The 13,520-nt window shown below is 42.1% G+C and overlaps 3 protein-coding genes across 8 annotated transcripts in view; 1 reads left to right on the top strand and 2 right to left on the bottom strand.

Annotated features, from left to right (window-relative positions):
• The window catches only part of tpk1 (thiamin pyrophosphokinase 1), a 43,177-nt gene extending 39,829 nt beyond the window's left edge, over nucleotides 1-3,348 (top strand). For all 6 annotated transcript variants that reach the window (XM_076158249.1, XM_076158253.1, XM_076158250.1 and 3 more), the window contains exon 10: nucleotides 3,145-3,348. In XM_076158249.1, the coding sequence (XP_076014364.1) occupies nucleotides 3,145-3,290 (146 nt within the window). In that variant the 3' untranslated portion in view covers nucleotides 3,291-3,348. The remainder of the gene's footprint in view (nucleotides 1-3,144) is intronic.
• A 510-nt stretch (nucleotides 3,349-3,858) lies between these two features.
• Nucleotides 3,859-5,603, bottom strand: sec61g (SEC61 translocon subunit gamma). The gene is made up of 4 exons (XM_076158255.1): nucleotides 5,471-5,603; nucleotides 4,948-5,048; nucleotides 4,636-4,738; nucleotides 3,859-4,025 (listed from the first exon to the last, which is right to left on the bottom strand). The coding sequence occupies exons 2-4, from the start codon at nucleotides 5,039-5,041 to the stop codon at nucleotides 4,016-4,018; spliced, it is 207 nt and encodes a 68-aa protein (XP_076014370.1). The 5' UTR covers nucleotides 5,042-5,048; nucleotides 5,471-5,603; the 3' UTR covers nucleotides 3,859-4,015.
• Nucleotides 5,604-6,758: 1,155 nt separating this feature from the next.
• LOC143006701 (retinol dehydrogenase 12) lies at nucleotides 6,759-12,761 on the bottom strand. Its single transcript, XM_076157942.1, has 6 exons — nucleotides 10,655-12,761; nucleotides 8,921-9,076; nucleotides 8,685-8,789; nucleotides 8,158-8,367; nucleotides 7,859-8,051; nucleotides 6,759-7,670 (listed from the first exon to the last, which is right to left on the bottom strand). Exons 1-6 carry the CDS (start codon nucleotides 10,812-10,814, stop codon nucleotides 7,568-7,570), a joined length of 927 nt encoding a protein of 308 aa, XP_076014057.1. The 5' UTR covers nucleotides 10,815-12,761; the 3' UTR covers nucleotides 6,759-7,567.
• Nucleotides 12,762-13,520: the final 759 nt, after the last annotated feature.

Raw genomic sequence — 13,520 nt, 5'->3', positions numbered from 1 at the left:
GCACAAACTGCAGCTATCTACTCAAACGCTAAAGAGGGACAGAAACAGCAGCAGTCCTCGCTCCCATCTCCGCCCCAAAGAAATGGCCTCCAAAAAGCCCATAATTCCCCTGCTGAACCTGTCCACCGCAGTGTGTGAGTGTGTGAGTGTGAACCTCCCTCTCCTCTCTCCACAGCCTCTCTCTCTCTCTCTCTCTCCTGGGTAATTTGTTGTGTAAATATGGTCTACTTACAGCTGACGGGCCCTTTCGGCTGTGGCGCTGGAAATGCAATTACAGGCAGCAAACATCTCCATTGTTATCACTGGAGGGTGCGACGCTCATTTTGGCCCCCTCTGGAACGGGGGGCCTGCTATTGATCGGTATCAGCTTTGAGGAGGGGATTACTAATGAAGCCATCTGAAAGCCCCTTTGTGCTCGGTAAAGAGTAAAGAGTTTGCATTTGTGTGTGTGTATGTGTGAGAGAGAGGGAGAGAGAGAGTTTGTAGATGTAGGTGCTACTCTGTCATCCTGTTCAGTATAAGGAGTGTGTGGAGCTCTGCTGCCCCCGGTGGCCGCTCTGATCACTGCAGCAGCCTGACATGATACACAGAGAAGAACACGTCCTCTATAATCTTAAATTCAGTGTGTAACGGTACAAAAGCATAATGTGTAATGATTAAAGGAGTCACTTCTCATAAGAGGAGGACGCCTGCCTCTCGTCTGTTTCCACCTGACCTCATTAAACCTCATCAAGGTGTACTCACTTTAATCAGACTATTATAAATGCATCTCTCTGAAGGACAAATGGCTTGTTTCATTGTTAACGCCGTGAACAGCTGCGGTCAGTTAGAGGGGGACATCCTATTCATTTACTGCATATTTGGCTGTTTCTACGAGTACGAGCACCAAAACCCCCCGTTCGTGTTGATTTAATGGAGACGTTACCTACGAGGACTGCATTAATTCAGATTGGAGCCTATTCTCTGAACGCTCCCACGCAAGAGTCCTGCCTCTGCTGCTCTGACTCTGCTTGATGATGCAACTCCCCTGCAGAGAGACAACTTCCCTTCCACACTAACCAATCAAGTTACACACATTTCCCTCCACTTTCTTAGTCCAGCCGGTGTGTTTGTCATGGATGTTTTCGTCCCCTGCACGTCTGCGTTTCTTTTCTCGTCTCGCATGAAACGATTAAAACAATACTATTCCCGCCACTTGAATATTCATAAAACTGTTCTTGTTTGTAACAGGCAAAGGATGTTCAAACAGTGCAATTAGCAAGTGCTGTTTGTTGGTCTAATAGTGTGGGATGATGACATGATGTTTGAAGGGCAGTGTTTGTTGTTTTTGCATTGACTAATTACCCTCTTTATTCTTCTTTCTCTTTATTCCTGTCAGATAATAGGACTTCCTGTGTTATGTGTGTGTGTGTGTGTGTGTGTTCTGAAGGGCAAAGTACAAATATAAAAACTTTAAAATCTTCCGCCCCAGAATGAATCTCCTTCCACTTCATTCTTCTGCATATTCAGTGTATCCATTATCTTGTTCTATCATAATTAATGAAGCCCACAAAATAACTTCAGAGGACTAATATGTATGCAAGACTTTTAGCACTAATGATGTAACCACGCTTACATAGGACTCCATTTTATAAGACTATGGGGGTCGGAGGGGAGTAAAAGTTTCCAACAAGAATGATTAATTTAGTATTTCTGCTGAATTAATTTGAACTCTGAAACTTGAGTCTGCTCTGTGTGTATCAGAAACATAATCTAGCTGTATTTCTAACAGGAAATGTATATTTAATGGTCACGTTCACTATGCTGTGTACTATATTACACATTAGTATGTACGCTGGTGTGGTTAGACACTCAAAACTCAGAGATCAGAGATCTGCTTGTTTGAGTTGAACGAACCCTATAACAGCACATCTGGCCCGTCCTGTTGCAGACAGTGTTCATATCGCTCGGTGACAACAATAATTCTGTGCTTAAACAGCCCTTGCTCCCTCCAACCGGCTTCCAAACGCTGCTCAGACCCCAATGACACCAACAAAGCACAAGATTACGTCAAGAAAAAAGGAAAGGCAACAACAATATTTATCAAGAGACGATCACAAATACACGTGGAGTTGTTGAAAGCTCTACAGAAACACAAACAAAGCCACAGCAGGACTCCTGACTCCTGACTACATGACATCATTACTTCTCCCCCCAGCAGGAAATAAGTACAAGCTAAATATGAAGGAGATAATCAAAGAGCAATTCTGGAGATTCGGCCAGTAGGAGGGCAACAATTCACTTTCAATGTTTTTTGAATCAGAAATTGCTTCAAAGTGGAGACGGAACAGCCTGAAGGTATAACCCTGCTAATACTGTATATCTTTACTACCTCATTAATTTGGGCTGCACAGTTTCATTAAAGTTGTTTAGAACAATGTGATCTTTGGTTTGTATGTTAGAAAGCTGTGCAGCCCTTTAAACTATACGATAAAGCATGTCAATCATTTGTATTCCTATATTCTTGGCTTTTTTTCATAACTCACTGAATTGAATGCCTTCTTACGTCACTTCCTCGTTTGACCACTTGAGGTCAGTATAGCCTCATTCCAGCTCTGTATGGGTTCAGAGCGGACAATCTGTAGTTAGTTGAACTGTAACAGAAGAAACTGCCTGGATGATGTTAAAGTACATGAATCAAGGTGAACCGTCATGTACGATTACTTTGTTAAAAAGAAAAAAAGGGAATTGTTAAAAGTGAATCAATCCCAATCTGGACACAACAAAGGGCCCACAGACACGTTTCATCTCCAGATTAATGTGAAATACAGCATGAAACTAATAAAGATTCCAAATATAAAGCGGTTAGTCAGTGGTTAGACATTCCTGTTCACGGGCTTTGTAAGATTCATGTGAGAGGATTTGATGCCAGCTTGTTGCTCAGTGGTCAAGCATAATAACCTCCGTGTGTGTGCCTGTGTCGCCTCACTGGTCATAGATTGTCAGTCTGATTCAAGCTTCTGTGGTCAGAAATAAAGCCGTTACGTGCTGCTGAGCCGAAGAAACATCCACACAAACTCCACACTGAATATATTGATCCAGTAATCATGTGTTACCCGTTAAAGTAAACATGTTACTGATGTATTTGTTGTCTCTTCTTTTCAGATAATGACGTCATGCAGTTTGGGAGGCTGGTGAGCACCTCTAACACATACGAGCCTGTTGAACCTGGAAACCCCAGGAAGCCGGTAACTGTGACAACGGATCAGCCTCTGCTTTGGAGCATGGGCATCTGTGAGAAGAGGAAATGACCTAGGAGGGATGAGTTTACCTCCTGACAGTGCAAGGAACAAGAACCATCATGGGGAATGTGATCCAAAAATGAAATCTTTACCTGTGATTTTTACTATGCAGCAATATATTATGTAGAAGTTAAGTGATGCTTAGTTGGTTTATAGATGAACCACAATGAATCATGTTGATAGGTATTGACTACAGATATCCTATGTATAATCCTCCTCATTTCAATCACAATCAACAGTAATGATGTCATCCTTTCTCCAGTGGAGATGAGCCGGTGTGTTTTGTATCACAGCCTTTGTGCCTTTGACTCTACTGTTACCACGGTCACCCTGCAGCCATCAACAATAAGGATGGATTGTAAAAATATGGTTAATTCTTGAACAATACCGTTTGCTATGATTACGGTTGAAAAAGTCATGTCAGTTAGTTTCATATGAAATCGAGACATCAAAATAATCCACTGATGTGTCTGAATAACCAGCAGCTTTTAAATAATAATGAAAATACACTTTTTGTGCCTCAAATGCCCTGACTGCCAGTGAGAATGTTATCTGTCATAAAGCACAGCTCAACCTATGTGTTTCCATGTTTTATTAACACAGTGACATATAAATGTTGTGTACAGAATGTAAAAATGACATCCCTTCAGTCCCCAAGCACACCAGCCCACCGCTCCACACCAACGTCTCCTCTCTGAGGGGTTTGTAGTTCTCCTCTTTCGTTTGATCGAGGTTCAGCCGCCCCTGAAAGAGAAACAGACAGAATTTATGGCGTGAAAACGGTGAATTTACCTTCATCTCAATACAATAACAGAGAGGGGAGATGAAAAGGTTATCAGTTAACATGTTACTGTAAGATGCAAACAATTATGAGCCAAGAGACAACGAGGATGCTGCACTCCATTATGGCAGAATCCCTGCATTGAACATCTTCCATTGTTACAGAATAAAACCAAGAATCTTATCAGTGTCCTTGTTGCATTTTGCTTTAATAACAAAACCCCTTTAACTAATGGTTAACAAACTCAGAATAAAATGTAACACTTTGGAAGGTGCACAAGATACACATATAGAAATATGGAATAAAACTAATTAACAATTTGTGGTGAATTCCAGCAGACGGGATCAGTTCAGTGTTCAACACTATGCTGTGTGTACGGTAGGTTTTAAAAGAAAAGAGCTGAGCATAAGCAGCACAAACATGCTAAGATATTTTACAATTAAACATCTAAGACAAAGCATATGGGAAAACAATACTGGCTGCCCAACACAGAGCTGTAGCTGTATACTCCATCTATCTGAGCCTCAGAGACAAAGATACTTTTCCTTAGAATATAATGTGTTGCTGACTTACACAATGATGTTGTTGATGGGGATGTGGATGAGTTTGACAAAGAAACCAATGAAACCCATGATGGCAAAGCCGATGGCTGTGGCCATGGCAATCTTTTGGAATTCTGAGGGAGAACGAAAAAGAAATTATTAATGTACCACGCATAATAAAAGATGTATTACGTAATCTACTCCCTGTATGCATAGCGTAACCGGTTTAAACGCCAACTCTTAACGGTAACATTGCGTTTTTAATTTTTTCAATTATACAGTCAAAAACCGTGTTTATTCTTGAATTACAGCAGAAGAAGGAGAGGTGAAACAAAGATCTTACCTTTTCTGTCGGGTTTCGTACATCTTTTTACGAGCCTAATCGAATCTTTGACGAATTGCCGGCTGGGCTCAACAAACTGCATAACCTGATCCATGTTTAGGCTGCAGAGGAACAACATAAACAACATAAAGCAGAGTTAGATCACATATAGTATCAAACATCAAAAACAAAACAGTCAGAGCACATATAGTATCAATCTGGGCCGGCTGTGTGAAGTGATGACGTTGACTGAAGCGGCGTAAATGTAAACTTATCGCAAACCTAACACCGTGTATTCGCCTAACTTCACTTTACTTGTATTTCTATAATTAAGTAGAATTGACACCGGCAGCCCGTACAAAGTGACCTGAACGTCCATTTTCAGTGATTTTACACCGAGGCTAGTTTACTGTAGCAGACAGTAACGTTAATGAGGTTAGTTTTGCTGAAAAACTAACAAAAACAGGGAATTCAAACGCGTAGCAACAGTTTTACCTGGACTTTGTTAATAAGTAAGCTAAAAATGTGTTATTATATCACGTACCTGTTTGTGAGGTGGTATTTTATCCAAAGGCGGAGAGTAAAGTGAGAGCCACGTAGCTTAAGTCAGCCAGATAACTGAGAAGAGCTGACGTAGCCTTTGGATGCGCATGCGCGTCTCTCTTTCCCGGTTTGTCTCGTCCCTCTAAAAACCTGCATTGCTGCCCGCACTGCCCCCACGAGGCCGGGAGGGGAACAACCAGTCAAAGGCTGTAAGCGTAGAAAAAACAAAGCTATTGATTGAAGGTTGAGCGTCACAAATGAGCGCGTATGGATTTGGAAACCACTTAATTATCATAACAAAAGTAATCATGAAAAGTGTTGTTTGATCAAAATATAATGAACATAAACCCTGTCAACTTCCCCCGTTGACAAACTTATATTGTAAGAATTTGCCAAGAAAACTCACTGACCGGATGAAGTTTGTTATTTTATACCTTTCTTTTTGTTGGGATGAGAGGCTCTGGAAATAAGGTCTTGATTTTATCATCTCACATGCACAAAGTAGCCATCTTGCGTCTCTTTTGTGTGTTTTAATTACTGTAATAACAATAATTATAGTACATTTGATCTGTGTGATAATTCTTTGTATTGTAGATGAACACAATTAAAGCCTGCAAAGTGATTGGACGTTTCCCTATCTTGCATCATCAACTGCATCCTTGTATGTTAATCATGTAAACACTCACAGCAGCGCTGATGAAAGGAGGCTTTGTTGTTAGTGAACACAATTGATATTCATAAATGCTTCATTCATTCATTTTCACATTCACTCTCATTAGGTACAGTTAACTAACTAGAAAACAGACTTGAAGCTTAATTTGATGAAAACCAACAACTCCATCTTTAACACACACACACACACACACACACACACACACACACACACACACACACACACACACACACACACACACACACACACACACACACACACACACACACACACAGCTTTAAGACTCACACCACATTCCTTTAGTCTTAAATACCCCTCATGATGCACTATTGTGGTTATTCTCTGAAGTGGAAATTAAGCGCCACACTCCAATAATGCTCTTTTAAAAACAGGAGGTCTGTACATTGCAGTTCCAGACCATAAACGGCACTAAATACTCCTATTAATTGGTTGATTACTTTAATGATAGGACAAATGGACCATATGGAACAAGTTACATCAAATCTGTGATTGGGTGGTATTAGTTAAGTCTCTTAGTCTTCAGGTTTCAAATACATTTGAAACCCGCCTTAAATGGAATTATTGATTAATTAAAGACAGTTAAGACGTGGATTGGTGCAGAGGTTTTAATTCTATTTCAGTTCCCTAAGCAGTCCTGATCAATACATTCTGCTACTTCTACAAAAGAGGAAAAGAACTCATTTCATATTATCAGACAGACATTATCAGTGAGGTTACAATGTCAATTAAACCACAAAATCTGGTTGTAGTTTAGTTAACTCCTGTCAGATATTGTGCTTTAATTAATCACAGGGTTTGATTGGAAGGAGGACTCAATGGAAATCTGGAGCAAAATTCTTCTCCTGGGTGTAGAAAATAATCTCACTGCTCCATTGCAGACGTTGTTTGGCAAAGCAGAGACACAAACCAGCTTATTTTCACTCAGTAAGAGCAGGAAGGCCTGAAGTGAACCCATCTGCAGACAAAGGGGCACTGCAGCCAAGATACCAGAGCAGCTGAACCAAGCACTCATTACCCCGCTTAGTAAGAGCGCAGACTGAAGACACAAACAATATTCAACACTGCCGTCTGTCTGCATGATCGAGTCGCACTCAGTGTTTGTGAAGAGACTGTGAGAGGTTCATGGAACTCTGCCAGACACTGAGCAGCGCTGCGATTAAGGCAAAACTCTGGATACTCTGGAACAGATATTGAGTAATTTTGACTTTCAGTAAAATATTTTTTATTAGAAATATCTTTTGACTATAAATCTTGATAGGTTTTAGATCAACCATGCTGTAATATGTAGACGTGTGTGGTAAACATACAGTTTGACAGTGTTAATATTAATAGCTGTATCAAAGTGCTGAAAGTGCTGTTGAATCGTGTTTTACTACGTCTTTCTCTGATGTGAGCCTGCTGTTGTCACTCCCAGGTGATGCCCAACATGTTGCAGCTCATCCCCCACAGTTTCTGGGCCGAGTCATCGTCAGAAGCGGCTCTGGAGCACCTTGCAGGAGCACAGTCACTGCACACACACACACACACACACACACACACACACAACACACAGAATAAGCTATAATCAATCCCAGTTGGTGGCAGCAAAGTGCCAATAATGACAGAGGAAGTAAACAAAGAAAAAGCTTCAAAGAAATTCCGGAAACCAGCAAAGCAAATCGTTCACGAGTCAGGAAATTAGTTTCCGTGATGTACCTGAAGTAGCCTCCAGTCTGGCTCTCCAGGCCCGGCTCCACTGCACAGTAGATGGTGGTCTGAGCCCCTTCAACGGTGGTCTTGGTGAAAATCCGGAAGATCTTCACAGCCACCTGGATACACTGGTGCTGGTGCCTCCACAGGTCAGACTGCACCACCCCTGGGTGCAGGGAGAACACACTCACCCCCGTACCTGCAACACACACACACACGGCAAGTAAGCACGTGTTCATGTTCACATTCATACAGTAAGTCTTTAGTGTAATATTCTTTCATCTTTGGAGCTTGGACCCTCTCACCTTCCATCAGTTTGGCGAGCGAGCGTGCAAAGAGAACGTTAGCGAGCTTGCTCTGTCCGTAGGCCTTCATGGGGTCGTAACTCATCTCGCTGTTGATGTCGTCCAGTCGCAGCCCAGTCCAGGTGTGGGCCACCGACGCCACGACAACGACTCGGGCCGGAGCCGAGCGCTTGATGAGGTCCAGCAGCAGGTACGTTAACAGGAAGTGACCTGATGAAAATGATTGATCACTGAAGTTCAAAATCAGGAAATGTTACAATAAATAATGTTAAATAGTGTGTAAATATTTCTTCACATGGACATGTCAGGCTCTTGTTTGAATTTATTCTCCATTGTTCTCCGTTTCCTGCCCCACTGTTGACATAAACCAGATCCTATTGTTATTTTAAGCACAAGCATGTTAAAGGATGTGTGTGTTTGCGTGTGTGTGTGTGTGTGTCCCACGTGTGCCCATCCACGTGCTGAGGTGAAATTACGGGCAACATTCTAGGTTGAAAACATGGTCGTACATGCGCACGTACACTTACCTAAATGGTTAACCCCTAACTGCATCTCAAAGCCATCAGCGGTCTTTGAGTGGGGACACATCATGATGCCTGCATTGTTGATCAGGATATTCACTCGTTTCTCCTCTAAATGGAAAACGGAACACAAACACACAAAGATGAGGAAGAGATAAGAATGCACAGAATCCTCATAATACACTGAATTCCGTTTTGCAGCATGACATCACCGGGGAACAGCACGCGGGCGGGTGCCGCACCTTTGTTTATGATTTCAGCGAACGCTCGGATGGACTTGGTGTCAGACAGGTCCAGTTTCCGGATGACCACGTTCTCGTTTCCCGTTTCTTCCAAAATTTCCGTCCTGGCCTCGGCCGCTCTCTCCAGGTCTCTGCACGCCATGATGATGCGTGCACCTGAAACCCCGACCATTAAAGATCACAAGTAACACCATGAATGCAAATGGCGCAACTGAAATGAAAGTGTGGCGTTTCCTTTACGGCCTGAACATCTTTCTAACTAACAACAAGTTCAACGTTCACATCATTCATGTGAACACACAATCCTCTCAGCTGTGTCACTCTCATTTGCCTGTGACGGAAATGACCCAGAAAGGGTCATTTCTCTCACACACACACACACACAATTATGAGAGAAGAGCACCATTAATGGGTGGGAGTGTAGCGTCTGTATCCTGTCAAAGTGTCTTTGTTTCTCTCCCTCCGTTCCCACATGGGAACACTCCATTGTTCCCACATTCCCCTTGAAGCCAATTTCATTTTACTGAAACAACAGTCAAAAAGGAATTGAGGATTGAACGGGACCAGTCCATGTGATCGTTACAAATATTATAAACAGAAAACACTTGGTTTGTATGGTTTGACTGTCAGCAGACGCTTGTGTGTGTGTGTGCGTGTGTGTGCCTGTGCAGGACATCAAGGCTATGAATCCGGTTTGCTTTCCTGGTAGACGGAGAGCGCGGAGGCGATGTTTTCCCTTATGAATCCTCTCTAATCTAATTATGTTGTCATCATCTTATTACATAATCCCATTAACTGAAAGGTGAGGCCGTATATCACCATTATGTTCTCCAGAGTCACTGAACACAGCCTCATTATTTTCCTCTGGTACTGTGGATCACTTTGTTCCTTCAGGCGTTTCACTTTGGTTCTTCTTCCATTACTTTGTTTATTGATGTCTTTGTATCTTATGGGACTGATGAGGCAAAGATAGTTAGACGAGATGAAATGTGTTCTTTCAGTTACTTTATAACTGTCCATCTTTCCATTGGAAAAAAATGAAAAAAGCAAAGTGTGTGTTCATGTTAATTCAGACACACACACACACACACTGCTCTTAAAGAGGAGGCAGCTGCCATGCTGAGCTTTTCAAATGCAGAGGAATCAACAGACTGATGTATGCAGAACCACTTTTCATATTCTCTCGCTCTGTCTCTGTGTGTGTGTGTGTGTGTGCGCGTGTGCGTGTCACTGGGCACCCCCCAGCCCCTCCATCTCTCTTTTGTGTCCCGTCTGGCTGTGGTGGGGAGCAGACCCTCACAAAAGCTCCCTCTGTCCCCTGCATGCCCGATCTGTTTGTCTTTCATTTGGACTGGGTCAAGTGTTAAGCGAGATTATCATTTTGTTTTTCACATCTTCACATTTCTTTCCTCTTTCCTCCCCGACCCTGGGTTATGAAGTTGGTTTATGCAGTCAAATTCAAATTAATTCAAGGTTTATCGATACACATGGATTTAGAGATTAAGTCGGATTACATTTGGATTCTATGGTGGGGGGCTAAAGGACAGAGGCCAGAGTTAAAGATCACACTCACTCATGCATTAAATCACCCAAGCATTAGGAATGCTTAAGTCCATGGAAAAACAAGGAATGTGCCTGTCACACTTTCAACATTTGTTTGTGCAAACGTAAGCACAAAGGAGAGCAAACAAACCGTCTGACTCGATCAAACACCACTCCTTTACTTTGCTTTACCTCTCCCAGCCAAGTCTTTGGCCGTCTCTTTGCCGATGCCTGTGTTGGCTCCTGTGATGATCACCGTTTTCCCCTCTAATCGCTCCTCAGATGACCAACGGTTACAGCACATGTTTCTGTACAACACACACAAAAATCTCATATTGAACCAGCTTTTCATTGCCAAAAGTCTGATTTTGAATTTGTATTTAAGCACTGATGTAATATTGTTGCACCTGTGTACAGAGTTGATATTTCCACAAAGGGAAGAAAGATAAAAAAAAGACCCTTAAATGAATTACAATGGATTTTAACTACAATTATGTGCATACATTTCACATGGCTTTGATGTTTCCTCTTTTCAAGCCTTTCCAGGGACAAGGACTGCAAATTAACAAAGCCTTTTCTACATTAAATCTGTTACATTCCCTATATGGTCCCCGTAAAATAAAACTAATTAATAATTCTTACATCACGGTTCATTATCATTAAGAAAAACTAATGACTATGAACAATTAAAAACAAAAACAATCACGCAATAATAAACTCATCTGCTTCTCTGAGTCAGTCTGTATTTAGACAAATGGCAACATTTTCTACATTTATCACCAAATCTGGAGGCTCAGCGCTTAATCACCTTAAAATGTCTAACATTCCTGTGTTAAATACCACCAGCCAGCCCCTGAACGCATCAGATCGTCATACCTGCAGTCCATTCTTCCTCCACAGCAGTAAATGTTCTCCTCGGGAGCAGAGAGATACTTTCCAACTCGTCAACACTCTTCTCCTCTTCCAGTCTTCGCGTCAATTCATCACTCCGTCCCCGTCATCTCCTCTCCGCCGTGTTTGTCATTACAATAACGGCGCTGGACCAATCAGAGGCGAGCTGGCGCATAATTAAGAACGGCAACTAGAGGCGCCGCGTGTTCTGCCGCCCCCTGCTGTCTAGCTTGGAAATTACAAAATGGCGACCAAATACCGCTGTCAAACCTTTATAACATTACAAGACACAACTGAGCGGATTTATTAATGATCTCGGGGCACGAGAGGACACAATGGTCGCAATCAAAATTTTGGGACGTCTCTTTTTGCTCGGATATGAAAGCTGACGATGCAATCAAATGAATGAGCTAAGTAAAACTTCAATACATAATGAATTTGAGCCAGAAATAACTCTTCAGACCGCAAACATTTGAAATTTAATTATGTGCCATTGATTATAGAAGTATAATAAGTTATAGGTTTTTCTGATCACAATGTGTGACTGCCAACAAAGTTTTCCTAGGTATTGAAGTCCTGCCTTTTGGCCACTAGATGTCTCCCTACATCAGGTTGCAGATGAGCAGGGTTCGTACGAGTGCCGGAAATCCTGGAAAATGCTTGAATTTCAATCACACAACAATAGAGAGAGAAGAGCTCTCAGCTTTATCTCCCAGTGGCGCTCATGGAACATAAAGCCTCAGCCAGCTGGCATTTTACTGAGCAAGATTACAGGATACATTTGTTGTTTTGGACTTCTACTTGTCTGAGTTGAATCACTTCATGAATATCCGATGTATAGTGAGTCTGCACAGCCTATGAAGCGGTCAGAGAGTTTGAAGGAGGATGTAGTAAAAACCGAAGACTCCCAACAGGAGTTCCACTTCCATTGATGTGTTACAATATTACACCGCAGGAGTGTGTGGTTGCTACAGCGCCCCGCACTGGAGACATGAGGCAGGTTGCTTCCCCACAAACCTTCAGAAGTTTGCTTGTGATGAGCAAATGTGGAAGTTCCGAGTAAAATTGCAATATAATGTCCTGTAAAAAATTGTCAAGTGAAATCCTTCATATGTTCAATAAACTGAGGCATGAACACAAAGCAAACGTGCAGCATTTGAAACAGCATAAATAACACAGATACAAGTTACAAGAGTGCAAGACAAATTTCAATTGCGTGTGATTTGATCGTGAATTGCATGTAATATGACAGTAAAAGTATCTTAAATCTTAAACAAAGACAACATGCAGCATTTAAAGTTAAAGCATAAAGGCTCAGGTGTCCTTCGCGAAGTGAGAACTCACGGGCTCTCGCAGATGGAAAACAGTACTGAAAATAACAACCACAGATACATGTTCCACTCACACTCACACACACACACACACACACACACACACACACACACACACACACACACACACACACACACACACACACACACACACACACACACACAGAGCAGAGTGTGAGTGTGTGTAAATGTAAAGAAAAGACAACCAAACTCCCTCCAAATGAGCTCCATCAGAGGTGCATGGTTCCTACCTGCTGCTGTCATCTCCCTGAGTGGAAACAAAGAGGCAGCAGTCCAGGTGAACTTTATAAACCCGGGTTAAACCATGACTGACTGAGGGCAGGGGACATCTTTAATTTTGAAGGCTTTGTTTCTTTTTAAAGGAAGTCATATTGGCAATCTACATATAAAACCCTACATCTATATATATATATATATACATATATATATATATGGTGGCTTTTGTTGGTCTTTTCTTGCCTCATGTTGCACATTTGTGTTTGTATAGGAGGCTAAGGTTTATGTTTGTATGTGAATGTGCTGAGTGTGGTTTGGTCCACACAGGTAGATCACCGTCAGCTGTTCGGCTGTGCCAAGCTGGAAATGATTTTTAATCAACACACACACACACACACACACACAACTGAGACACATTCTGTCCTTTTCTCCTAATTGTGTTCCTTCTTGCGCCGGGAATGGCACGGACCACGTGAAAAACTTCTGATCAATAAAAGGGGGGCGCGAAAGAAAAAGTTTGGGAACCACTGCTCTAACCCAAGCTTCAGCCTTTACTCTCACCCTCATCTACCACCATAGTAGGTGGGGAAGAATGTTCC

Source organism: Genypterus blacodes, unplaced genomic scaffold (genome assembly GCF_046128005.1).
Source record: "Genypterus blacodes isolate CSIRO-AG114 ecotype Tasmania unplaced genomic scaffold, CSIRO-AGI_Gbla_v1 ptg000076l_1, whole genome shotgun sequence".
Classification (NCBI taxonomy): domain Eukaryota; kingdom Metazoa; phylum Chordata; class Actinopteri; order Ophidiiformes; family Ophidiidae; genus Genypterus; species Genypterus blacodes.
The sequence above is the reverse complement of the archived record's forward strand: the minus strand, read 5'-3'. Positions and strand labels throughout refer to the sequence as shown.